The 27,195-nt window shown below is 41.8% G+C and overlaps 1 protein-coding gene and 1 long non-coding RNA gene across 3 annotated transcripts in view; one reads left to right on the top strand and one right to left on the bottom strand.

Annotated features, from left to right (window-relative positions):
- FAM135B (family with sequence similarity 135 member B) overlaps positions 1-27,195 on the bottom strand; it is a 187,680-nt gene that overhangs the window by 88,176 nt on the left and 72,309 nt on the right. Inside the window, exons 3-4 of one of the 2 annotated variants that reach the window (XM_034436027.3) lie at positions 13,823-13,902; positions 1,530-1,669 (exon numbers count right to left, since the gene is read on the bottom strand). In XM_034436027.3, coding sequence (XP_034291918.2) covers positions 1,530-1,669; positions 13,823-13,902 — 220 coding nt within the window. Of the gene's footprint in view, positions 1-1,529; positions 1,670-13,822; positions 13,903-27,195 lie in introns of those variants that run through there. The other variant, XM_034436029.3, reaches the window with a different exon arrangement.
- On the top strand, positions 13,528-17,929 carry LOC148114968 (uncharacterized). The gene is made up of 3 exons (XR_015733456.1): positions 13,528-13,588; positions 13,835-13,884; positions 17,829-17,929. It is a non-coding gene; the product is annotated as an uncharacterized LOC148114968 (long non-coding RNA).

Raw genomic sequence — 27,195 nt, forward strand, 5'->3', positions numbered from 1 at the left:
GAATGACAAGACATATGTAACAAATATGTGGAGGTTGTTGTGCTCCCATACTGATGATGTTACCTACTTGGGTAATGAAATGTCTTTCAAGCAAACAAACAACTTCAGAGAGTCCCATTCAGCTCCGAGCTACTGTCACACACAAGCATCCAGAATCACCCATAAACAGTCTCAAGCAGAAACGTTATTGTTAGTCACTTATGTTACAAGAATCTCTCTAGACTTAACTGCATTCCCTTGGGAACTGTCAGATAAGGCTTCAGAGATGCTGGGGGAAACTTGTACCACTTTTTGTAGTGAAAGGACTCTAAGCTTGTTCCCTTCTTAACACCTCCCTCCAGTCTAGCTGTAGATCCCACCAATCTGCAGATGGCCTCTTCCATGAATTGAATACATAAAATAGATACAAGTAGAGGAAATATTAGGACAGGGATGGTAGGCACGCTGATGCTCTTACAGACCTCTTAGGAATGGGGTGAAGTCAACTATTGCTTAACGCATTGTAAGCCGTCCTGAGTCTCCGGAGAAGGGCGGCATATAAATCAAATTAAAACAAAAAACAAAAAACAGGGGCCTGGTGGCTCAGCAGACTAAAAGCATTGTGATTAACACCAGCTGTCTGCAATTACTGTAAGTTCGAATCTCACCAGGCTCAAGGTTGACTCAGCCTTCCATCCTTTCTAAGGTAGGTAAATTGAGGACCCGGATTGTGGGGGCAATAAGGTGACTTTGTATAAATATACAAAAGTATGAAGGCTATTGCTTAACGCATTGTAAGCCGCCCTGAGTCTCCGGAGAAGGGCGGCATATAAATCAAATTAAAAACAAACAAACAAACAAACAAACAAACAAACAAACAAACAAACAACAGTAGACAGGTTAAAATTTTGGGGATTTGGGGATGAAACCATAGAGTCAGGTAGTGCATTCCAGGCATTGACTACTCTGTTGCTGAAGTCATATTTTCTGCAATTGAGTTTGGACCGGTTCACTTTAAGTTTGTATCTATTGTGTGCTCGTGTATTGTTGTGGTTGAAGCTGAAGTACTCATTGACAGGTAGGACATTGTAGCAGATAATTTTATGAGCTATGCTTAGGTTATACCGAAGACGGCATAGTTTTAAGTTTTCTAGACCCTTGTATACTGTGTACACTTGTATACTGTGTACACTTGTATACTGTGTATACTTGTATACTGTGGTACCTTGTTACTCAACTGCTTTAAAACTCATCAAATTTGCTACACAATGCATTCTGATGCAAAAATTTTGTCCCGGTATCGTTGTTTGTTTGGTACTCAACGGATACGCTAGAACTTGTTGGAATCGGCTGCCTTGTGACTCACTACATTATTCCTTATGAGAAAAATTTGATTGGTACTCAACATTTTTGGTACTCATCACGTCTCCCGGAACCAATTAACGATGAGTACTGAGGTACCACTGTACCTATAACCATGCATGCATTTTCATTCATGCTCATATATGTGTGAGGAGGAGTCTTCTTTAAGAGAATCAAAACCATCTCACCCTCTCACCATCCAGCAGGAGATGCACAGAGAAGTTCATGGATTCGTTGAGGAGAATCTCTTCATTCCGGTACAAGATCTGAAAGACTCGGCTGAAGACCATGTTGTCCTGGACGCTGGCTGAATGCAGAATCGTCTCACCTTAAGCCATATTAAAAAAAAAAAAAAAAAGCATTAGTTAGCCATATAAACATAATGGGATTCGTTCATTTTGCATGCCATGACCTCATGTTGATTTTGGCATCTTCTTTATTTCAGTCTTCCTCATCCCACCGCTTCTATTTGGCCTCTAACCAGAGGTGGGTTTCAGCAGGTTCTGACCAGTTCTGGAGAACTGGTAGCAGAAATTTTGAGAACTGGTAGTAAAAATTCTGACTGGCCCCACCCCATCTATTCTCTGCCTCCCAAGTCCCAACGGATCGGGAGGAAATGGGAGATTTTGCAGTATCCTTCCCCTGCCACACCCACCAAGCCATGCCACGCCCACCAAGCCATGCCACGCCCACCAAGCCACACCCACAGAACCAGTAGTAAAAAAATTTTGAAACCCACCGCTGCCTCTAACCCAGGGGTCTCCAAACTTAGTAACTTTGAGACTTGTGGACTTCAACTCCCAAAATTCACCAGCCAGCATGGCTGGCTGAGGAATTCTGGGAGTTGAAGTCTACAACTTTGGAGACCCCTCCTCTAACTTCTAAGGGGCAACCCTTTAAGACTTTCAAAATACCTCCCAATAAAAATATTGATCTAAGTGATGTGTTTTCCTACCAATTTCAGGCAAGAAACGGTAAACTGGGTGAGCCTGTTTACCCCCAAAATAAATCCTCAATCCCACCCAAAATTTGTGAAAGAAATACTTTCTCACTGCAACTCATGCCCAAACATATTAAAGGGTGGTTTAAAAATCTGTAGAGTGTGTGTATTTATTTGTTTGTTTGTTTGTTTGGTTTATTTATAATACTATTACTTAATATTTAAGTTATTATGTATTTTTAAAAAAATTACGTCCATTGTTTTACCATATTATTTCTCCGAAATCGAAAGGTGCTTTTTCAAGAGGCTTCTAGACTTCCTTTCTTTTTCCTTGAAGATGTTTCGCTTCTTATCCAAGAAGCTTCTTTGGTTCTGACTGAATGGTGGCAAATGAAAGGATTTATGTTCCTTGCAATCATCTGGTTGTTAGCACTCTCTCTGAGAGTCGTTGAAGCCAGTTGGAGGTTTATCTGTGCCCTCAAAGTCACATGAATCACAGTGCAAATGGGTGTGTGGAACCCTCTTGGAACTCCTGAAATGACTGTGTTGTAAAGAGGAGACATGTGCAGAGGTGGGTTTCAGCAGGTTCTGACCAGTTCTGGAGAACTGGTAGTAGAAATTTTGAGTAGTTCAGAGAACCGGTAAATATCACCTCTGATTGGCCCCGACCTCTCTGCCTCCCGAGTCCCAGCTGATCAGGAGGAAATGGGGATTTTGCAGTATCCTTTCCCTAGAGTGGGGAGGGAATGGAGATTTTACACTATCCTTCCCCTGCCACGCCCACCAAGCCATGCCACGCCCACCAAGCCACACCCACATAACCGGTAGTAAAAAAAAAAATTGAAACCCACCACTGGACAGGTGGTGGTGTATCTCTCTCCCCCTCAATCAAATGACTGCAAGGAATATAAATCCTTCCATTCCTCACCATTCAGTCAGTACTGAAAAAGTTTCTTGGATGAGAAGCGAAACATCTTCAAGGAACAACAAAGAAATTCCGGTTGCCCCTTGAAAAAACACCTTTGGGACAAATTTAATTTTGTTTTTATAGTATTTTAATGTTTATATTGTATGTTTTTTAATTTTGGCTGTTCACCACCCCGAGTCCTTCGGGTGAGGGGGCGGTATAAAAATTTTAAAAAAATAAATGAATAAAATAAATAAATAAACCCTGATCTGGATGAATGAGAATCTCCATATCTCCATTCAGACATATCTCTGAAGTCATTTCTCTTTCCTTCCACAAGAACAATTATTTGACCTTATTCATAGAATAACAGCAAACAGTCTTGTGGCAACTTAATAGACTTAAGTAGTACATAAAGTTGTAAACCATGCTGGATTTGTGTCCTTCAAATGGTTACGACTACATACAGTACAATATATCATCTTCCACTGCATGCCATCGAGTGGACTCAAGCCAAGCATTGGATAGCTTTCAGGGCACCGCAAGAATATTTACAATTTATGGGTTTTTTTCTCCCTCTCGCCCAACACAACCATCTCCGATGCTTTAAATCAAAACAGAAGTAGATCCTGCCAGGTAAATGAATCTAATGCACAGCTGGCTAGGAAAAGCTTCAGTTGTCTTAAATCACAGTTCTGCATTATGGCTGCCTTTCCAACAATGTTGCCGGTAATTAAAACGAGCTGCTCTTGACTTGCTATATGAAAACACTGGCCTTATATGAGACGCTTGCTTGCACACTAATTCAAATGCACCTTTCCCCAAAATTTGGAAGCTGAACTGGTTTGTTATAGGTTAATTAATTAGCAGAATCATTGTCCGTCTGATGCAGAACGCATCTTGCAAGACGGTGGCTCTTGGCAAATCTATTAGTGTTGTGTTAATTTTAGGGATGTCACTTTGGTCGACTAATTAAAATTTTCTTGACTGATTAAATGTGTGATTTGATTGATCTGGGAGGGGGGGTGTCTATATTTTTAAAATGCTGGGCAGTGAACCAACACCTCTATAATAAATTGAAGCGGCAGTATGTTCATAGAGATTTTACAGGAAATAAGGCTTATTAAATATAAGCCTGCAGGAGCCTGGATAGCTCTGCAGACTAAAAGCACTGTAATTTAACACCAGCTGTCTACAATTAAAGTAAGTTTGAATCTCACCAAGGCTCAAGGTTGACTCAGCCTTCCATCCCTTCTAAGGTAGGTAAATTGAGGACCCAGTTTGTGACTTCGTATAAAATATACAAAAGTATGAAGGCTATTGCTTAACGCAGTGTAAGCCACCCTGAGTCTCCGGAGAAGGGCGGCATATAAATCAAATTAATATATATATATGCCATGATGGTGCAGTGGTTAGAGTGCAGTACTGCGGGCTACTTCTGCTGACTGCCGGCTGCCTGCAATTTGGCAGTTCGAATCTCACCAGGCTCAAGGTTGACTCAGCCTTCCATCCTTCCGAGGTGGGTAAAATGAGGACCCAGATTGTTGGGGGCAATATGCTGACTCTGTAAACCGCTTAGAGAGGGCTGTAAAGTACTGTAAAGTGGTATATAAATCTAAGTGCTATTGCTATTGCTAATATACAAAGTCCATAGTTTGATTCATTGAGCCAATAGATGGGAGTAGAACAAATCTCTTTATTGCCATCTAGTGGTGGCGCATATGTTTGAAGCTCAGATATGATGTTGACCTTCACTAATATTATTCCATGTTAAATCATACAGATTGTCCTTATTTAGCAGCCACAATTAGGACTGGCAACTCAGTTGTTAAGTGATGCGAGTAAGCAAAATAAAATCTTAATTGTGTTTATGATCTTCTTTCAGTTTTCCTTTGCTTTACTGATCTGCAAAGGTCAACACAAGGATTGGTTGCAAAATTAATTTTCATCACTGTCAAAAATGCAGAACGTCACTAAATGAGTCAGTCACTAAACAAGGACTACGTGCATCACTATTTTAACCAGACGACATGGTCATTCAGTTTCAAGTGGATTCCAAAACTGACATTAGATCACAAAATAATAATAATAATAATAATAATAATAATAATAATAATAATAATAATAATAATAATAATAATAATAATAATAATAATAATAATAATAATTGTTTTCTATTATCAAAGCTGAAGATTAATTTTATCACTGAATTATCACCTTAAGAAAAAGTGGCAGATGGGAGGGAAGGAAGTTCCAAATCCAGATGATGAAAGATTTTGATTAATACTGGAAAGAATTTCTGGAACACATTACAGGTAGACCTGGACTTACAACCATTCGTTTAGTGATCATTCAAAGTTACGACACTGAAAAAAAAGTGATTTATAACCATTTTTCACACTTATGACCATTGCATCATCTCTGTGGTCATGTGATCAAAATTCAGGCCCTTGGCAACTGTCTCGTATTTATGACGGTTATAATGTCCCAGGCTCATGTGATCCCTATTTACAGAATTTCTGACAAGCAAAGTCAATGAGGAAGCCAGATTCACTTAACAAGTGAAATTTAAATTAGTGTTACTAATTTAACAACAGCAGTGATTCACTTCAACAACTGCGTCAATACACGTCGTAAAATGGATCAAAACTCCACCGAATATCTGTCTTGCTTAGCAGCAGAAATTTTGGACGCAAATCAAGGACTATCATGTACAATTCATGATGGATAGTGAAATGTGTGTCTCTTCCATACGTCTACCATAGGACGGTGAAGAAACAGACTTCATTCACGATATCAAATTAGTTACAGCTACAAAGCTGGCAAGTCCGATTACATTTTCCTTCCTCTCTCTTTTATCCTCATGTGTATTAAGTGGGGAGCTTGTTTTAGGCATTTTCATAAATTACTTTCTTGGCCTGGACTCAAATCTTGTTTATTGGATTGTTGCCTTGGTAACGGATCTTCCTTCTGTCCTTCAAGAAAATCCTCCACAGTACTCATAATATTGACCGGAACGTCAATAATGCCAGCGTGATCGCATTTGTGTGGTGGTATAATCAAATAAGCATCACATTGCTTGACTTATAAACCCTCCCTTTATTAGTAAGTTAATTAAGTTGGGGTCTCTCTGAAGCTCTTCAATCTCTTCGTCCCAAAACAGACTCGGAGTCTGTTCATTTGATCAGTCTGTAATGAGATCCTCCATCATCTGAATGTTTGGGTTGTACTCCTGTTTCTTACTCAGCGTTAGCATAATCTACACACCAACTGAGAAAATATATCCTCTCGCTGGCATTGCCCCACCTAAGATCAGGAGAGAAGTAGCACCAGATGCCAAGAGGACTAAGCAAAAAGAATGATCTTTGACATCCTCTAAAGGGACGTATGCCCCAAGCCTGCTGACTCAGATCTAGGAACAGATTTACGGCAAGAAGAAACCTTCTTGAGGGTACACAAGGAACAAAATCAAATTAAAAAATGGAGGAACGAGTCCATCGAGCAAGGAATAACATTAAGGGAGGATATGGCTGAAGGATCTAATCTCACATACTACTTCAGGCAGTGGTGGGATTCAGCCGGTTCAGACAGGTTCAGGCGAACTGGTAGTAGCGACCTGCGGGTGTCCTCCTCCCTGCCCCAGGGCTATGTCATCCTATTTAGCCACATTTTCTAAGCTGTGCGTATGCATGCAAGCTGCATGTGTGAGCAAAGCGTATGCGCGGAATCCATTGGTGGGTTGCCCCCGGTTCGCACTAGTTCTATAGAACCGGTAGTAAAACTGGCAGGGGGCTCCGCCCACCGACCCCGACGTCATTAAAATGTGTATGCGTGTGGCCCCATTGTGAACCGGTAGTAAAAGTAAGTAGAACCCACTCCTGGCAGAATCCCACGCACATGCCCGGAAGATACGCACGCTCACATTTTTAGAGCTGGGTGAACCATTTGTTAAATTATGTAAAGCCCACCTCTGACTTCAGGGGTGGGGAACAATGGCCTTTTTATGACTTCAACTCCCAGAATGCTGGCTTAGGAATTTTGGGAGTTGAAGTCCACAAGTCATAAAGGGGCCATCGTTCCCCAAATCTGTACTACTTGCAGGGCCCTGAATAGGTTGAGAGTTGGAGCACCTAAATGCAAAACCAATATGCTCAAGTGGAGGCTCTTAGTGGATAACAACACGCTATGTGAATGTAGAGAGACACAAAGCCCAGTCTATCTGCTGGTATGTCAGCTACTACCTGAAACTTGATTTATTTTGGCCAACGACAAAGGCAAGAAGGTGGCTTCATTCCAGCAATTTAAAATTTGATCTAGACATGGAAGAAGAAGAAGAAGAAGAAGAAGAAGAAGAAGAAGAAGAAGAAGAAGAAGAAGAAGAAGAAGAAGAAGAAGAAGAAGAAGAAGAAGAAGAAGAGGAGGAGGAGGAGGAGGAGGAGGAGGAGGAGGAGGAGGAGGAGGAGGAGGAGGAGGAGGAGGAGGAGGAGGAGGAGGAGGAGGAGGAGGGAAGGGAAGGGAGGGAGGGAGGGAGGGAGGGAGGGAGGGAGGGAGGAAGGAAGGAAGGAAGGAAGGAAGAAAGAAAGAAAGAAAGAAAGAAAGAAAGAAAGAAAGAAAGAAAGAAAGAAAGAAAGAAAGAAAGAAAGAAAGAAAGAAAAAGAAAAATTGTACTTGGTTTTAATTAATGATTTTAGTGCAAACTGTTTTGTTATGCTTTTAATCATAGCCGTGGTGGAGCCGGGGTTAGAATGCAGTATTGCAAGCGGACTCTGCTTACTGTTGGCAGTTCGATTCTCACTGGCTCAAGGTTGACTCAGCCTTTCATCCTTCTGAGGTGTGTAAAATGAGGAGCCAGCTTGTTGGGGGCAAATATGCTGATTCTATAAACTGCTTAGAGAGGGCTGTAAAACACTGTGAAGTGGTATATAAGTCTTAAGTGCTCTTGCTGTTTTAATTTAGTATTATATTTTCTAAGCCACCAGAGTGTTGTGGCCCATCAGCGGCCTGTGCAGCTAGTAGCTGATTCCAACAGCGAGGAGGCTGGTGTGGTGCTGCGCCAGCAGCCTGTGCAGCTGGCACTCGAGTCAGACAATGAGGAGGCTGGAGAAGATGTGGTGCCAGAGGTGGGGATTCAACCAGGGCCTTCAGAAGCTCCAGAAGCTCACATAAGTGAAGAGGAAGAAGAGGAGGAGCCTCTTCTCAATGCACGGGCGTGCAGAGCTGCCAAAAGGCGGGAGTGGCTCCTCAGGAAGAGGTCTCCTCGAGAGTAAGGCTTGGGGCTAATTGGCCGCTCCCTTAGCCTATTTAAGGAAGGATGACAACTGAGGCAATTTTCAGGGAACAACTTCGTTCCCTGCAAATTGATCTTAGTTCTCTTAACAGTTTCCTGCAAATTGCTTCTGGGCTTTCTGCCAACCATAGTAAGATTACGATTATTTATTCTTTGGATTCTTGTAGACTGTTAAGAAAGTTAATTAACTGCCTTTGTTTGAAAAAGACTGATTTAATTTAGTAAACTAAAGTTTGTACAGACTTTGTGTGTGCTGCATTCTTTGGGGTCCGTAGCTGGAGCAGAACACAGAGGCTGTTGAATTGGGCAAATACAATAAATTACTTTAAAAAAAAAAATCCAGGTGAAAGAACATAAGGGCATGGATCAGTGAAGTTAAATCAATGAAAGGATAGTGGCTAAACTCCCAAAGTTTGACAGAACCCGTTTGGACTAGTGGTGAAGGTGCTGGCCTAAAAATCAGGAAATTGTCAGTTCTAGTCCTGCCTTTGACATAAAAGCCATCTGGGTGACTTTTGGCCAATGACCAGCAGACTGTGAGTTCTAGTCTTGCCTTAGGCACAAAAGCTAACTGGGTGACTTTGGGCTAATCACCAGGAGACTGTGAGTTCTAGTCTTGCCTTAGGCACAAAAGCTAACTGGGTGACTTTGGGCTAATCACCAGGAGACTGTGAGTTCTAGTCTTGCCTTAGGCACAAAAACTAACTGGGTGACTTTGGGCTAATCACCAGGAGACTGTGAGTTCTAGTCCGGCCTTTTGCACAAAAGCTAACTGGGTGACTTTTGGCCAATGACCAGCAGACTGTGAGTTCTAGTCCTGTCTTTGACATAAAAGCCATCTGGGTGACTTTCGGCCAATGACCAGCAGACTGTGAGTTCTAGTCCGGCCTTTTGTACAAAAGCTAACTGGGTGATTTTTGGCCAATGACTAGCAGACTGTGAGTTCTAGTCTTGCCTTAGGCACAAAAGCTAACTGGATGACTTTGGGCTAATCACCAGGAGACTGTGAGTTCTAGTCCGGCCTTTTGCACAAAAGCTAACTGGGTGACTTTCGGCCAATGACCAGCAGACTGTGAGTTCTAGTCTTGCCTTAGGCACAAAAGCTAACTGGGTGACTTTCGGCCAATGACCAGCAGACTGTGAGTTCTAGTCTTGCTTTAGGCACAAAAGTTGGGTGAGTGATTTTGGGCCAGTCGCGCTCTCTCTCAGCCTAACACACCTCACAAGGTTGTTGTTGTGAGGAAAATAAGAGGAGGAAGGAATATTAGGTATGTTTGCCACTTTGAGTTATTTTTAGAAACAATAAGGGTGGGGAATATAAATAATTATATACCCCTTCCATGCTGTTTAAAGAACTTGGATTTCCAAAAAATTGCTTAAATTCAAGAAGTGTCTCCAAACTCTGAAATTGTTTCTTTGGGGGAGAAATAAAACTACATTTGGACTGTGTCAACTTCCTAATTCTTTGGCCAGACAGCAGCTACCTATATCACATCTGTCAGCAAATTACTAGCTACAGAATATAATATATTGATTTTTTTGGGGGGGGGGGTTTGGTAGCTCCCTATTTTTCGGCCCAAATGGCAAAATAATTGGATGGACCTAAAGTACAATCCATCTTTTTGGATGACGAGGAAATGGCATTGGTTGATATAGTTCTGATTAAAAAAAAATGCGTTCTAAATATAAGATTGAAGACTGGAAAGTAACAGTCTACCAAAACTGTTTGTCTTTATGATTAAACTCCAATTTTCATTCTTCCTCCCCAAAATCTGATTAAAGCCAGCCAGCTTGAGCACCAATTTTTCATTCCTACCTTCCCTTCTGACATTTCTAATTAGCCTATTGGAAAGAATTATTACGAACAGTTTCTGTAATATTATTCCCGTTATGCGAAGATGGAAATGTAAGATGACCCATTAATTTCCCAGCGTGGACATCAGTAGTGTATATGTAGTAGCTTATCGCTGTTACGTTTGATAAATTAAAATTCATCTGTTCAAGGTCGTGGGGAATGGGATGCAGTCAGATAAAATGGCTGGGAAAATTCTCTGCGAAAATGGTCTCGAACCTTGTGCTGCAAATCAGCACAACTATATATTTTAAACTAAGGAAAAGAAAGGAAAAGAATGGAGGGGAAGGGAGGGGAGGGGAGGGTAGAGCGGGGGAGAGGGGCAGGAGAGAAGAGGAGAGAGGAAGGGAGGGCAGGCCAGGAGGGGAGAGGGGAAGAGAGAAGAAGAGAGGGGAGAATAGAGGAGGGAGGGATGGGATGGGGAGGGGAGGAGGGGAGGGGAGGGGAGCAGAGGGCAGGAGTGGAGAGAAGAGGAGAGGAGAAGAAAAGGGAGAATAGAGGAGGGCATAGGAGGGGAGGGCAGAAGTGGAGAGGAGAGGAGAGGGGAAAGAGAGGGGAGGGCAGGGGAGTGTAAGGGAGAGGAAAGGAGGGCAGGGCAGGAGTGAAGAGGAGAGGAGAGGGGAAAGAGAGGGGGAAAGAGGGGAGAGCAGGGGAGGGTAAGGGAGAGGAGTGGGAGGGAAGGGCAGGGATGGGATGGGCAGGGCAGGAGAGGAGGGCAGGAGAGGAGGGCAGGGCAGGGCTGGGCAGGAGGAGAGGGGAAAGAGAGGGAGAAAGAGGGGAGTGCAGGGGAGGGTAAGGGAGAGGAGTGGGAGGGAAGGGCATGGCAGGGAAGGGAAGGGCAGGGAAGGGCAGGGAAGGGAAGGCCTGGGCTGGGCTGGGCAGGAGTGAAGAGAAGAGGGCAGAAAGAGAGGGGGAAAGAGGGGAGAGCAGGGGAGGGTAAGGGGGAGGAGTGGGAGGGAAGGGCAGGAGTGAAGAGGAGAGGGGAAAGAGAAGGGAAAGAGGGGAGAGCAGGGGAGGGAAAGGGAGAGGAGTTGGAGGGAAGGGAAGGACAGGGCAGGGCAGGAGTGAAGAGGAGAGGGGAAAGAGAGGGGGAAAGAGAGGAGGGAAGGGAAGGGCAGGAGAGGAGAGAAGATACACTCTGAAAAGATTCAATAGATTTATTATGGAGGAGAGTTAAAATCCAGTATATCCATGTAAATCTTATCCAAACTATCTTTAGAAATCAGAAATTCAGAGCCTTGCTTCTCATATATAACTTCACGTTTTCAGTGCCTGATATTTTAAATATTTATATACCATCTGCCTGGTAAACGTATTTGCAAGGTCACTCCCATTAAAGGACCAAAATAGAGATAGCTTCAACAAACAATAAAATCATAATGCAAAGCTAAGAGTGACATCTGAAACACTTCGAGCAGCAACCAACAGATGTAGGTGTTTGCAGGATTACAGAATAGGAGAGAGCTCCATATTTTAAGGATACATCTTCCTTAGTCTGCCCCCTCAAACCAGTTTCTGAAAATTTAATCCCTAAAACTTTATAGAAATTTTAGACATTAAATTGGAAATGAAATCACATTTTTAACTAAGTATCATTCCAGAATGCATTGAGAAGAAGAAACTCCGTAGCCAGAGTGGTGAAGATAAATTTTGTTCAAGATACAATATTTACATATGCAGCAATGGTGAAACTCAACACTATACACAGAATGTAGAAATTTAAAATTCAAGCAAGAACGACTTACACGTAAAACGGAACGCAAGAACCAGTAGTAAAACCAGAGGGAGGCCCTGCCCACCAGCCCGGACGGGCAGAAGCAAGGTGCTTGCGTGAGTGATCCCGTTGCAAACTGGTAGTAAAGTTAAGTAGAACCTACCCCTGATGCTATGGTTTTTAAGGGTGTCTAAATGTCTATAAACACTGTAAATCAGTTGAACTATTTAGAAAGGGGAAGTTAGAGATTAAATACATATCTCCATTTTTCTAGCAACTCCTTTTTTCCTTTTCTTTTAATATCCATCAATAATAGTAAACAACAACAACAACTAGTCCCAGACTGTGAATCAAATTGAAGATTTAATCAATCAATCATCATCATCATCATCATCATCATCATCATCATCGGTATTTGTGATGCATTCTTGAATGTTCAATTGACTGAGTTTCATGTTTAATGAATAAAGTAAATAATAATAATAATAATAATAATAATAATAATAATAATAATAATAATAATAATACAGTGTATGAACTATGTACTAATAATACTACAGTGTATGAACTATGTACTATTAAGTTTTTAAAAACTAAACACTTTTCAGGTCATTAAAAATTTACATGTGTTTTGCATTTTTTTAATCAATGTCATATTTAGCAATAATTGCACACTTAAACAATTTTATATTCATTTGTTTTTCTTTTTATGACCCTTGTAGTCAAAGAAAAAGAACTGGAAAAAATCATGAAATATCGCGACTTGGCCATCGAAACTACATGGCTATGGATGAAACATGTCACAGTGATACCCATTGTCATCGGGGCACTCGGTACCATGTCCAAGAATTTTATAAGCTACATCAACAAATTGCAGCTTCCTGCAATGACACCAGCGGAACTGCAAAAAACTGCGCTACTTGGAACATTTTACATCTTAAGAAGGTACTTGGTTGATACCTAGGATGCTGGCAGCAACCCGTATCAACCATTAGCACCAGTCAGTGGTATTTCTGATGCATTTTTGAATGTTCAGTTGACTGAGTTTCATATTTAATGAATAAAGATGATGATGATGATGATGATGATGATGATGATGATGATGATGATGATGATGATAATAATAATAATAATAATAATAATAATAATAATAATAATAATAATAATAATAATAAACCGTGAGTATGAACTATGTACTATTAAGTTTAAAAAAAACTAAACACTTTTCAGGTCATTAAAAATTTACATGTGTTTTGCATTTTTTTTTATCAATGTCATATTTAGCAATAATTGCACACTTAAACAATTTTATATCCATTTGTTTTTCTTTTCATGACCCTTGTAGTCCCTCAATACAGGTAGGATCAGGGCAACTGGCTGGAGCTGAGCGTTTATTGGCCGGATGCCCTTCCTGACACCTACATGGAGTTCACAGCAGATATTTTCTCTTTGCACCCTGATAGAGAAACATCGCCGCTGCCTAAAGTTGAATTCTCAACCTTCCAAGTGGGAGACGAGTGTCTTCACCTCTAGGCCACCACAAGAAAGTAGGCAAGCAACTTTACATTCTTTAACATTTTAGAAATCATGTTCAATATTCATAGGATGTTCTCACCTTTCAAGGTTTAATTTATCTTAATCATCACCGTGCTAATAGTTTCCTGTTCCGGCTGTACAAATGGCACTTTACTGAGAATATGCATTCTGTAATGATTTACTTAAATTATATAATGCAATAAAACAATTAACCATTTTCTTTTTCTTATTATTAAATTCCTCACCTCTTTGTTCAGGCAGAACTGCTGACAAGCGATGTGGGATCTTAGCCGAAATTTTCAGACTTGTACGTATCAAATAATACCTAAAAAGTAGATTTGGAAACAAAGAAGACGGTTAGAAATGAGTAGCTTTTCATAGGGAGAGTAAATTTAAAAATCCAAATTTGTTGCAGCAAAGCTGCCAGCAACTCATATGAAATTTTATAAAAAGATTTGAGGTGCTACTAAACAAAAAACATGAGAATACTATCAAAATGTACACAAATGATGAAATAGATGTAATTACTAAATAAAACAAGAAATTGAAATGAGAAATAGGTGTAAATAGAAAATCGGGGGTTCTCGAATACCATTCTAGATTGAATTGAAAAGGGAAACAATAAGAGAGGGGGAAAGGAGTAGAGAGAGAGGAAAGGAGAAAAGAGGAGAGGAGAGGAGAGGGAGAGATAGAAGAGAGGGAAAAGGAGATGAAGAAAAGGGAGGGGAAAGAGGAGTAGGAGAGAGGGTCAGAAAGGGGGGGAGGAAGAGAGGAGTGGGGGAAGGGAAGGGGAAGTAGGAAAGAGAGGGAGAGGAAGAAGGAATAAAGTAGGAAGAGATAGAGGAAGGAAGAGAAGAGGAGGAGAAGAAAAGGTGGCAAAATAAAGAAGGGTAAATGGTAAAAGAGTAGCCCCGAACAACTAAAAACTGAAAATGAAAGTTAAAAGATAAGATGAATGAAAAATGATGGATAAAAGATTGTACATTTAAATATATTTATGAGAAATAAAAATAAAAAACTTTTCTAAAAAAAAAACCACACATCAAGAAAAAACCGAATGGCATTTTATCTATCAGGACAAGAATCCTAGATTACTCTCAAGTGGAGAATGGTGGAGGAAGATGGGTGCTAAAAAGAGAGAAAATGACTTTATTTCCATTTCCTTGTATTTCTTATGGAAAGTTCTGAGCCAAATGACAACACTCATAGTTATTTTTTTTTCTTCTTCTTTTTACATATATAACTTTTTTTTTCTTTAAAAACAAGAACAGTAACAAACACAAAACATAAATTTCCATTTTACAACAGTTTCATATCGGTCTTCTTTTAAAGTTCATGTTTTTCCCCTACCTCATTTATATATATATTTCTTTATCTGTTATCCATATTATTGTATATTGTATTATCTATATATTACTTGAATATAATTGAATATATATTACACATATTGTCTGTTTAGTGGCATATTAGTAATCCTTCTTACTTGCTGTTCCTGACCTCTAGCCATTTATACCATTTATTCCATATTAAATAATATTCCGTTTCATCTTTTTCTTTTATCTCTTTCGTCCATTTGTCCATTTCTGCACAATCCAAGACTTTCCTTATCACTTCTTCCTCTTTTGGTATAGTGTTGCTTTTCCAATTCTGTGCGTATGTTATCCTGGCTGCCTTTATAATGTGTAAAATTAAATATTGTATTTCTTTGGTATAGTTTCTGGAGAGAAACTATACCAGGGGTGAAATACTCCCGGTTCAGACTGGATCGCCCGAACCGGTAGCGATGATGGCGGGTGGTTCAGAGAACCGGTAGCAAAAATTCCTGCCCCCCCACCCCCCCATGCCCAGCTGAGCCGCATGATCATCAGAGACTTTTTTTTTTTAACTTTTAAAAGCATTTTTTCTTCGGCCAAAAAATGCTTTTAAAAGTAAAAAAAAAAAAAAGCCTCTGATGATTGCACAGCTCAGCTGGCATCGTCAGAGCAATTTTTCTACAACCTCTTCGGCCAAAGAGGTTGTTAAAAAGTGCTTTTAAAAGGCTCTGACGATCCCAGCTGAGTTGCCTGATTGTCAGAGGCTTTTAAAAGCATTTTAATAACTTCTTAAAAATCTCCACCATTGAAGCAGAGTGGCAGTGTGCAAAATGCAAGCAGGAGCAGTAATCCCTCAATGGCACAACCAAATAACTGTCACTACCACTTAACAATAGATATTTTGGACTTACAGTTGTAGCTGTAAGTTGGGTAGCTCAGAAGTGACCTGTAGCAGTGGTGAAATCCAATTTTTTTTTACTACCAGTTCTGTGGGCGTGGCTAGGTGGGCGTGGTGTGGCTTGGTGGGCATGGCTTGGTGGACGTGGCAGTGGAAGGATACTGCAAAATCTCAAGTCCCACCCCACTCCAGGGGAAGGATACTGCAAAATCTCCATTCCCACCCCACTCTGGGACCAGCCAGAGGTGGTATTTGCCGGTTCTCTGAACTACTCAAAATTTCCGCTACCGGTTCTCCAGAACCTGTCAGAACCTGCTGGATTTCACCCCTGACCTGTAGGCTTTCTAGACATTAACAATACTTCTTTCTGATAATGTTGATTTTTAAGCATGAAACCTACAACAGTAATAGAAGCGGAGCAAATGGTTATTTGGGAAAAGGAAGGCTGGATTTTCTTTGTCCACCCTTCTCTACGCCAGAGGTGGTATTCAGATGGTTCAGACCGGTTCAAGCGAACCGGTAGTGGAAATCCCAGGTGGGCCCACCCACCCGCCATGACTCTATGCTGTCCTATTTAGGCATGTTTTTGAGGCATGGAACAATCTACCCCCAGAGATACGAGTGATCTCCGACCTCCGGACTTTTCGTCGGGCCCTAAAAACTTACTTTTTTCAATTAGCCGGTCTGTCTTGATTTTAGGGTTAGTTTTAAAATTTTGATATTGATTTTAAATTGACAAGTTTTAAATCACGGGCCAAATTTATTAATTATTTTAACTCTATTTTTAATTGTAATGTTATGTATAGATGTTTTTATTTTGGTTGTTCACCGCTCTGAGTCCGCAAGGAGAAGGGCGGTTTAAAAATTTGAATAATAAATAAATTAAATAAATAAATGCACGGAAGGCTGGTGTAGGCAGTGGAAATAGCCAGCCTTTTGGTGCTCCAGGCCTTCCCATTGGGCCAGCGCGCCATGTGGGAGTTCTGGGTGGTGTCAGGAAGCGGCACCTTCATGGTTGTGGAGATGTAGTGGAACATGTCATGCAGGTTGTACAGATGTGGGACCAGATGCTTCCAAAAGATAACCTTAGTGACACGGTAGTGGTCGCGCACCTGAGGCTTGAGGCCAATGGGGAGGTAGAGCTGATCACAGGGATTGTACTCGGACCAGGCGACTTCCTCAAACCGATTGGCCTTGGTGTGGATGAACATGGTGTCCTGGGGAAACCAGTGGTCACAAAATGTGAAACCCACCGCTGCTCTATGCACACTCCTTGTGCACAGTCACTCATGCCTTGGTCACGTCACGCCTGGACTACTGCAACGCTCTCTACATGGTGCTCCCCCTGACGAGCACCCGGAGGCTCCAGCTGGTGCAGAATGCAGCCGCGCGGGTGATTATGGGAGCAACGTGGCGCTCCCACGTAACACCTCTCCTGCGCAAGCTGCATTGGCTCCCGGTGGTCTTCCGGGTGCACTTTAAGGTGTTGGTTCTCATCTTTAAAGCGCTCCATGGCTTAGGGCCAGGGTATTTGCGAGACCGCCTGCTGCTACCGATAACCTCCCACTGGCCAATACGCTCCCACAGAAAGGGCCTCCTCAGGGTGCCGTCGGTCAGGCAATGTTGGCTGGCGGCCCCCAGGGGGAGAGCCTTCTCTGTGGGGGCACCCGCCCTGTGGAATGAGCTGCCTCCTGGAATACGATTGATCCCGGACCTCCATACCTTCTGTAAAACCCTGAAGACGTTTTTATTCCATCAAACCGGCCTAGCCTAAATGGTTTTTAATTGGGATTTTAAATTTTATGGATTTGGGGGTTTTAAATTGGGAAGCTAGTGATTTAATTCTTTTTAATTATCTTAACTTTTGTATTTGTATGTTTTTTTAATTTTGGCTGTTCACCGCCCTGAGTCCCTTCTGGGAGAAGGCCGGTATACAAATTAAATTAATAAATAAAATAAAATATTTAATCCAGAAATGTAATGGCTGAGGGGGGAAAATCAATTATCTACTCCAATGAGTTTCAAACTTTCTCATTTCAGGAGATCAGAGATTCCTATATGCCCTGGAGGATCAAGGACACAAAATCAACATCCCTTAATATATCACCAAGAATCTTCGTCCCTAAGAAGAGGCGGCTGGTGAAAACGCAGGCTGAATTTATGCTGCAAATGCAGAAGATTTTATGGCCAATGCTACAAGTGATGTTATGTTTCAATGTAAAGCCAGAGTAGAACATAGTGTGCACACCATCAGGGGGAAGATATTTTGATGCATCCCCCAAAGGAGTATGCTGCAGACCAACATATGTCGCTAGTTGTTACATTGGATATGCTGACTAATCTCTTCCCGAGTTTTAAATGTAAAAAATAAAATAAAAATGCATCTGGCAACTGTAGAAGAGTAGAAGTAAAAGAGTAGAAACAACAAGATTCTCTAGAGAATCAGAGGAACATTACTGCTAAAGTGTGTGTGCATGGGGAGAGGGAATGACAACTACCAGCTTCAGAGGCCATGAGGCAGCCATTTTAACACAATACCCATAAGAATAACAGAGTTGGAAGGGACCTTGGAAGTATTCTAGTCCAACCCCCTGCTCAAGCGGGAAACCCTATACCCTTGATGGCGAACCTATGGCATGTGTGCCACAAGTGGCATGCAGAGCCATATCAGTGGGCACGGGAGCTCAGCTCCTAGCTGATTTTCAGGCCTTCTGGGCCCACCGGAAGTAGGGAAACAGGCTGTTTCCTTCCTCCAGAGGGCCTGGGGGTGGTGGGGAAGGCTGTTTTTGCCCTCCCCAGGTTCCTAGAGAGGCTCTGGTGCCTGGGGAGAGCAAAAAACGGGCCTACCGGGCCCACTGTACCATCATGTGCCAAAAGCGGGGTGAGTGCAGAGGGGTCGCGCGCGCATGTGCAGGGGGCGGGGCACATAGAATTATGGGTGTGGGCACGCATGCGTGTGACACCCCCTGCGTTCCCCCCGTTCCTCCCCCAGCATTCCCCCCAACACGATAGCAAAAAGATTAGCCATCACTGCCCTGTACCATTTCAGACAAATGGTTGTTCAATCTCTTCTCAATAATCTCCAGCGTTGGAGCACCCAAGACTTCTGGAGACAAGTTGTTCCACTGATTAACCATTCTAACAGTCAGGCCTTAGTTCTAGGTTGGACCTCTCCTTGATTGGGTTCCATCCATCGCTTCTTGTCCTGCCTTCAGGTGCTTTAAGAATAGTTTTGTGGAAGCCCTTTAGATATTGGAATGGTGCTATCATGTCACCCCTAGTACTATTAAACTAGACATACCCAATTCCTGCAACCGTTCTTCATAGGTTTTAACCTCCAATCCCCTAATCATCTTTGTTGCTCTTCTCTGCACTCTTTCTAGAGTCTCAAGGACTAACAGAATAACAGAGTTGGAAGAGATCTTGGAGGTCTTCTAATCCAATCCCCTGCTCAAGAAGGAGACCCTCTACCATTTCAGACAAACGGCTGTCCAATCTCTCCTTTAAAAATTCCACCTTCAACTTCTGGAGGCAAGTTGTTTCACTGATTAATTTTTCTAACTGTCAGGAAATTTCTCCTTAGTTCTAAGTTGCTTCTCTCCTTGATTAGTTTCCATCCATTGCTTCTTGTCCTGCCTTCAGGGGCTTTGGAGAATAGGTTAACCCCCCACCCCTTTTCTTTGTGGCGGACCCTCAGATATTGGAACACTGCTCCCATATCAACTCTAGTTCTTCTTCTCACATACCTAATTCCTGCAACTGTTCTTTGTATGCTTCATCCTCCAGTCCCCTAATCATCCTTGTTGCTCTTCTCTGCACTCTTTCTAGAGCCTCAACATCTTTTTTACGTCATGGTGACAGAAACTGGATGCAGTATTCCAAGGATCGTCTTACCAAGGCATTATAAAGAAGTATTAAGACTTCATGTGGTATTGATTCTATCCCTCTGTTAATGCAGCTTAGGACTGTGTTGGCTTTTTTGGCTGCTCTTGCCTTCTGGCAGCTCTTTGCATGCATACATTAGGAACAGGCTCCTCCTGTTCCTCTGCCTCTCTGCTATCTGCCTCTGGAGGCTCCGGAGTCCGCACATAACTCCCAGATGGCCCTGGCCCCATCTCTGCCTCCAACGCAGAGCCCTCGTCCAGGCCTTCCCCTCCAGGACTGGCCCATTGTCCTCCCCAACCTCCTCACTGTCCGACTCCACTGCCAGGTCTGCAGGCTGCTGGCGGAGCACAACAGGAATGGAGATTTTGCAATATCCTTCCCCCAGGAGTGGTGAGGGAATGGGGATTTTGCAGTATCCTTCCCCTGGAGTGGGGTGGGAGTGGAGATTTTGCAGTATCCTTCTCCTGCCATGCCCACCAAGCCACGCCCACCAAGCCACACCATGCCCACCAAGCCACGTCCACAGAACCGGTAGTAAAAAAAAAATGGATTTCACCACAGCTTCCAACTCTGTTGTTGTATTTTATTACTCTATGTTAGGGTGTGTGTAAAAAGTATTTGTTGCTTGTGCAACGAGCAGAGTAGAAACACACAGGGAAGGAGATAAACGTGCAGCTCGTGTGAGAAAAATACTTTATATACAAGATAATAAGCAGTCTCGGTGTAGGTAAAACAGTCCAAGGTCATAAACAGTAATATCAGTCCAGTAAGTATCTTCCCTTACCAAAGCAAACAGACTTTAGTAACTCTCGGTATATAGTACCATATAACAATTCAGTCTAACATCAATCAGCAGAAAGACGCAGGAAGCAACAGGAACAGGATCAATCAGGAACAAAGAACGCTTCTCTGCGCTGCTTATTTATACACTGTAGCCTAATTACAGGGTTCAGCAAACCCTGATTACGTGGCTCAGTTGTTTCTTAAAGAAACAGATATATTGCCTGACCAACAAGTTAGGAGTAAGCTACAAGCTGAACCTAACACTCTAAATCCACTCCGAATAGCAGCTACTGTTCATCACGTCTCTGGGAGGTTGATCCACAAAATGTTCACTAAAGGAAAAACCTCCTTACTTGTTGATCGGCCACATCTGGTCAGCTCCAAGGGGTTAAAATGTTGAAAGCAGAAAAGGCAAACCTACATTTTGCTTAGACACAGAAGAGTTTATCATCCAGCAGGATGCCATGAGGAACAGACTTGTGATCACAGCATGTCATCACCCTGGTTGATTGTTACACTACCTGGCTTATAGCGTTTGTCAGTGACCAATTGCTCCTGGAACATATGTTTATTCTCCAGACGGGGAGGGAAATGCCAGCTCAGAGAGAAGCTCAGCACACCCGAAAGAAAGATCATGAAAGAGCAATAACTTACTGGAGTTATATAGACTATTTTAGATATAAAACAGATTTGGTCAATCATGTTGCCCTCTCCTTTTTTCTCCTTTCCCTTCCTTCCCCTCCTCTTCTTTTATCCTTCCCTTTATTCCTCCCCTTCTTTTTTCTCTTCCTCCTTCCTCTTTTTTATCCTACTCCTCCTCTCTATTTCTCATATCTTTTCTTCTTCCCCTTCCTCTCCTCCTCCTCCTCTCTCCTCTCTCCTTTTTCTTTTTCCCCACTTTTCCTTTTTCCCCTTCTCCTCCTCTCCCTTCCTCTTCCTCTCATCTTTTCTTTTTCCCATATCCCTTCCCTCCCATTCCATTCTTTCTCTTTTCTTATTTCACTTCCTTCTCTTCTTTTTTTCTGTTTTTTTCTATATCCCCTTTTCCTTGGCCTTCTCTTATTTTCTCTTCCACTCCTCTTTCATTCTTCCCTTTTTCCTTCCTGTTCCCTCCCTTCCCCTTCCTCTTTCCTTTCCCCTTCCCCTTTCTCCTTCTCTCTCTTTTCTCCTCCTTCTCCTCACCTTTCCACCTTCCCCTCCTCCTTTTTCCACCTTCTCCTCCTTCTCTAGTTTTCTTCTTCTCTCTCCTTCTCCTTCTCCTTCTCCTCCCCATTCCACTACTTCTCCTTTCTTCTTTCCCTTCCTCCTATTCCACTTTTTTCTCCTCTCCTTCCCCTTCTCCAAAGCTTTCAAAGATCTGGTACTCCAGAGATTGAAAACCTGGCTCTATTTTTCATGAAATGCCTAGGAGAGCTTAAATGCACAAGAGCACTGCAGGATACTGTGCAGCCTACCTGTTCATACCAAATTGTTGGCAATTGTGTAAGGCAGGGTTATTTTCTCTCAGACCTTTGACAGAGTAAACACCTCAGGAAGTACATTTAGTGCTATTGAGAATTGCTCAGCTGAGAGCCACAGACTGAAGATAGATGAAATGAAAGATAGATAGATAGATAGATAGATAGATAGATAGATAGATAGATAGATAGATAGATAGATAGATAGATGATAGATAGATAGATAGATAGATAGATAGATAGATAGATAGATAGATAGATAGATAGATAGCAGTTGGTAGATATAGATAGATGTTAGATGATTGATAGATGACATAGATTAGATAGATACAGTAGATAGATAGATGATACATAGAAGATAGACAGATAGATAAATAAATAGATGATAGATAAATAAATAGATGATAGATAGATAGATAGATAGATAGATAGATAGATAGATAGATAGATAGATAGATAGATAGATTGTAGAGGGATGGATAAATATAAACTAGATAGATATTAAAAATTGAAAAAGTAGAAAGAGAGAGAAAGGGAGAGAGAGAAAGGAGGGAGGGAGGGAAGATAAAAGAGCAAGAAATGCAGAAAAAGAAAAATAGAAAGAAAAAAGATACAAAGGAACAGCTTCCAATCTTCTTTATAGTAGTTGTAAGTAGAATGATAATTTTACCTCCATGGTTATATGGTAACTCTTTCCTTTCTACAATCTATTCAACCTAACCATCAAAACCAATTCCTTGTGTGTCCAATCACACTTGGCCAATAAAGATTTCTATTCTATTCTATTCTATTCTATTCTATTCTATTCTATTCTATTCTATTCTATTCTATTCTATTCTATTCTGAGGGACATTGCATCAGCCCAAAGTTCAACCAAACTCGATTCAGACAAACATGACTTCATATGGCCCCATGGGAGTCTGAATAGTCAATAGAATACATGCTCTTGCCACAGGAACAGGAAGCTCAAGGGCAAGGCCCAAGAGAGAGTATAAATAACTCTCACTCTCCACTCCATGTGTTCAGCTACCCAGAATCACACATACTTGGTGGTTCTGCTTCACCATTAAACCATCTTTCCAGTCAGCCTCCATGTTTTCAGTGTCTTTCTCCCCACTTGGAACTGAACGAGATGGATATATGTTCCTACGGTAACATCATCAGCAACATCACAGACTACAAGAAAAGACTCCAGCTCGGAGACCACCAAGAACCCCCACAGTTCAACCCTGAGCTACCCATATTGTCTTCTATTGGTCATTTCCAGTGACTGCTCTGGAAGAAAGAAACATGAATGTTAAAATAATGCATGGAACTCTTTTGGTGACAAGCCAAACATCTATGCTCAGACACTGCTGTTCTAAGGGTGCATATTTCCTGCCCCAGAGTCATCATTACAGTTTTTATTGTCTGGGAGCAAATATCTCCTTCAGTGACTCCATTTTAGTTCCATCAGAAACCAACATTTTGCTTGTTTGAAGGCATCATCACAAAATTGCTGATGCCCGGCCAAATGATTACTTAATCTTACAACAAGCTATTCATTTTTGGAAGTTTTTCCTTACAGGGATGGGAAAGAGGCAATTATACTGCCAAGAAATAACAGTATGTACCTTGCCCAGAGTTTAATGGATGGATCTTTAAAAACAAAACCTCCAAAAATGAATACGAACCGATGATAGAATTGACTTGCATTTAATCACCTACTGCCTTGGTGGTGAACACTTTCAGTAATTAAAATGCCAGGGTTTTGAGTCAAAACAGTGGAACATTAACACTGCAGGGGGTGAAAAAAAGATCTCCGAAGGAAAGCAAACCAAAAACTCATCTGTGAAAAAGACCTATTGGGCTGAATATTATACTCAGTTTTATTTTAAACTCTTCTGCTTCCTCAGAATTGCTTGAATTTTTCACCCACATTGCACCCTTCTGATTGATATTGAAATGTCAGGGTGAAGAACAATTGAAAATCTGATCGTGCTAAGCTAAAACTTAGTACAGGATTCCCAAAGGGGCTTTTTCACAAAAGACAACTGGATTTTGTTTTTCCTTGAAGATGTTTTGTTTCTCATCCAAGAAGCTTTTTCAGTTCTGACTGAATGGCGGAAGATGGATTTACGAGTCAAAAAGAGGGCTGTGAAAATATTTACAGATCCCTCGCATCCTGGACATAAACTGTTTCAATTCCTACTCTCAAAACGACACTATAGACACAACTAGACACAAGAACAGTTTTTCCCCGAACACCATCACTCTGCTAAACAAATAAATTCCCTCAACACTGTCAAACTAGTTATTAAGTCTGCATTACTATTCATCTTCCCATTGTTCCTATCACCCATCTCCTCCCACTTATGACTGTATGACTGTACCCTTGTTGCTGGGATCCTTATGGTTTATATTGACTGTTTCCTAATATGACTTGATTGCTTATTTGTTCCCTATGACTATCATTAAGTGTTGTACCTTATGATTCTTGACAAATATATCTTTTCTTTTATGTACACTGAGAGCATATGCACCAAGACCAATGCCTTGTGTGTCCAATCACACTTGGCCAATAAAGAATTCTATTCTATTCTATTCTATTCTATTCTATTCTATTCTATTCTATTCTATTCTATTCTATTCTATTCTATTCTATTCTACTCTATTCTACTCTACTCTACTCTACTCTACTCTACTCTACTCTACTCTACTCTACTCTACTCTACTCTACTCTACTCTACTCTATTCTATTCTACATCCCTTGTAGTCATCCAGTTGGTAGCACTCTCCCTGAGAATCATTGAGGCCACTTGGAAGTTTATCTGTGCCCTCGGCATCACTGAATAGTGCAGATGGATGTGGAATCTTCTTGGAACTGCTGAAAGGACTGTGTTGTAGACAGAAGATAGGTGTCTATGGAGATTCTCAGTCATGGTTCTCCCACAGATACTTTTCCAAGAGGCAACTGGACTTTCTTGTTTTACTTCGAAGACATTGCGCTTCTCATCCAAGAAGCTTCTTCAGCCCTGAAGATAGGTGGTGTTGTATTCCACCATCACCCTTTGTTGATAGAGGGCTTTTCAATCTTAATGTAGATGGCCATTTGGATCCTTCTTGCAAACTTGCTAAAGGCCAGATGACTGCCAGGAATATAAATCCTCCCAGTCTCCACCATTCAGTCAGAAATGAAGAGGCTCCTTGGATGAGAAGCGAAGCATCTTCAAGGTAAAACAAAGTTTAGTTGCGTTTTGAGAAAGCAGTTTTGGGGCAACCACGACCTGGATGGCTGAAAATCTCCATAGACACTTAGTTCAGGATATTCTGCTGACGGTAAAGGAGATTCTGCTGACCAATTCTAGGTAGAATTTTCAGTACCGGTAGTCCTTGACTTATAACCATTTGTTCAATGACCATTCAAAGTTACAACAGCGCTGAAAAAGGTGAGCTATCACTGTTTTTCACATTTATGACCGTTGCAACACTTCCCTAATCATGGAATCAAAATTCAGATGCTTGGCAACTGGTTCGTATTTATGATGATCGCAGTGTCCTGGGGTCATGTGATCATCTTTTGTGACCTTCTGACAAGCAAAATCAATGGGGAAGCCCAATTCCCTTAACAACCATGTTACTAACTGAACAACTGCAGTGGTTCACTTAACAACTGTGGCAAGGAAGGTCATAAAATGGGGCAAAACTCGCTTAAGGAATGACTCACTTAGTAACAAAAATTTTGGCCTCCGTTGTGGTCGTAAATCGAGAACTACCATGTTTCCCCAAAAATAAGACCCTGTCTTATATTTTTTTCAACCCTGAAATAAGTGCTTGGCCTTATTGCCATGCGTTCAAAAGTCCGATTGAGCTTATTATCAGGGGTTGTCTTACTTTGGGGAAAACAGGGTACCTGTATACCCAAAAGATGAACAGAAGAACATTCCAACTGTAGATAGTTCTCAACTTATAACCATTCATTTAGCAACTGTTTGAAATTACAGAAGCACTGAAAAAGTGTTGTATATCTTATGGTACTTACAACTGTCACAACATCACCAGAGTCATATTGTGATGACCCGGGACAAGGCCCGAAGGCCACACAGCCAGCTGAGAGTTCGAACTCCCCTTTAATGCTCTAAATTTTCCCAAATGCTCCCACGTTCTTGGCAAGTCCCAGAGCAAAATGCACACAAGCACTCACACAGCAGCCTCTGGCTGCTTGCAGTCCAGCAAAACAAAGGAACAGTGAAATGAGTCCACGAAGCAAGGAAGAAGCAAGCAGTCCTGCAAACTCGATATGTCTTCAATGGCACACAACACTCTACAAATTCAGCGTTTGTTCCCGACAAACACCCCTCCCCACAGTGTCTCCTTAAATCTCAGTCCCCAGGTGTGCCTTGTGAAGAGGGGTGGGGTGCTCTCCTCCTGAGTTTTTGGGTTGGCCTGCACTGTTTCCACCTTCTCTCCACTCTCCATGACTGGGGATCAGGAGGGGGCAGTCCTTGCTCATCGCCTGAACTCCGTCGCTCCTCATTTCCACTGCTTACCCTCTCTTGGTTATCCGGCCCCCGTTCCTCTCTGCTAACAAGTCCTCCCAATCCTGAGGGACCTGGCCTGCCTCATCCTGCTCTTCCTCATATTCCTCTGAAGCCATTGAAGCCACCACCTCGATATCCGTCGGCTCCAGCTCTGGCTTGTCCTCCTCTGCAAATTCAGGTTCCGACGGGGGCATGACACTTATGAAAAAAAATTGGGCACTAGGTAACTGATATGTATTTAAAACATAGCAGCATTCTAGGGTCATGTGACCTTCCATTTGCAACCTTCCCAACTAGTTTTCGACCAGGAAAGTTCAAAGGGGGAAAACCAGATTTGTTTTACAACCATACAATTGATTTAACAACTGCTGTGATTCACTTAACAACCCCTGGCATACAGGTGAAAAAAATCAAGCATGATTCACTTAAAAACCACCTTGCTTAGCAATGAAAATTCTGATCCCAATTGTAGTCATAAACTGAGGATTATTTCAGACTGACTTTAAAGGGGATTTAAATGGGGAGTACATGAAAAGGGTTAGCTAACTCTTTGACTGTTTGTACCAACCAAAGCTAACAAAATATTAATAACCTAGTCCCTAAAATTAAAATTTGGGGTTAAATTACTGAGTTCTTAAAAACAGGGATCCCCACAGATGGAGGGAGAGAGAGAGGGAGAAAGAGGGAGGGAGGGAGAGAGAGGGAGGGAGGGGGGAAGGAGGGAGGGAGAGAGAACGAGGGAGAGGGGGAGGGAAGGAGAGA

Source organism: Pantherophis guttatus, chromosome 3 (genome assembly GCF_059756535.1).
Source record: "Pantherophis guttatus breed Tessera chromosome 3, ASM5975653v1, whole genome shotgun sequence".
NCBI lineage: Eukaryota > Metazoa > Chordata > Lepidosauria > Squamata > Colubridae > Pantherophis > Pantherophis guttatus.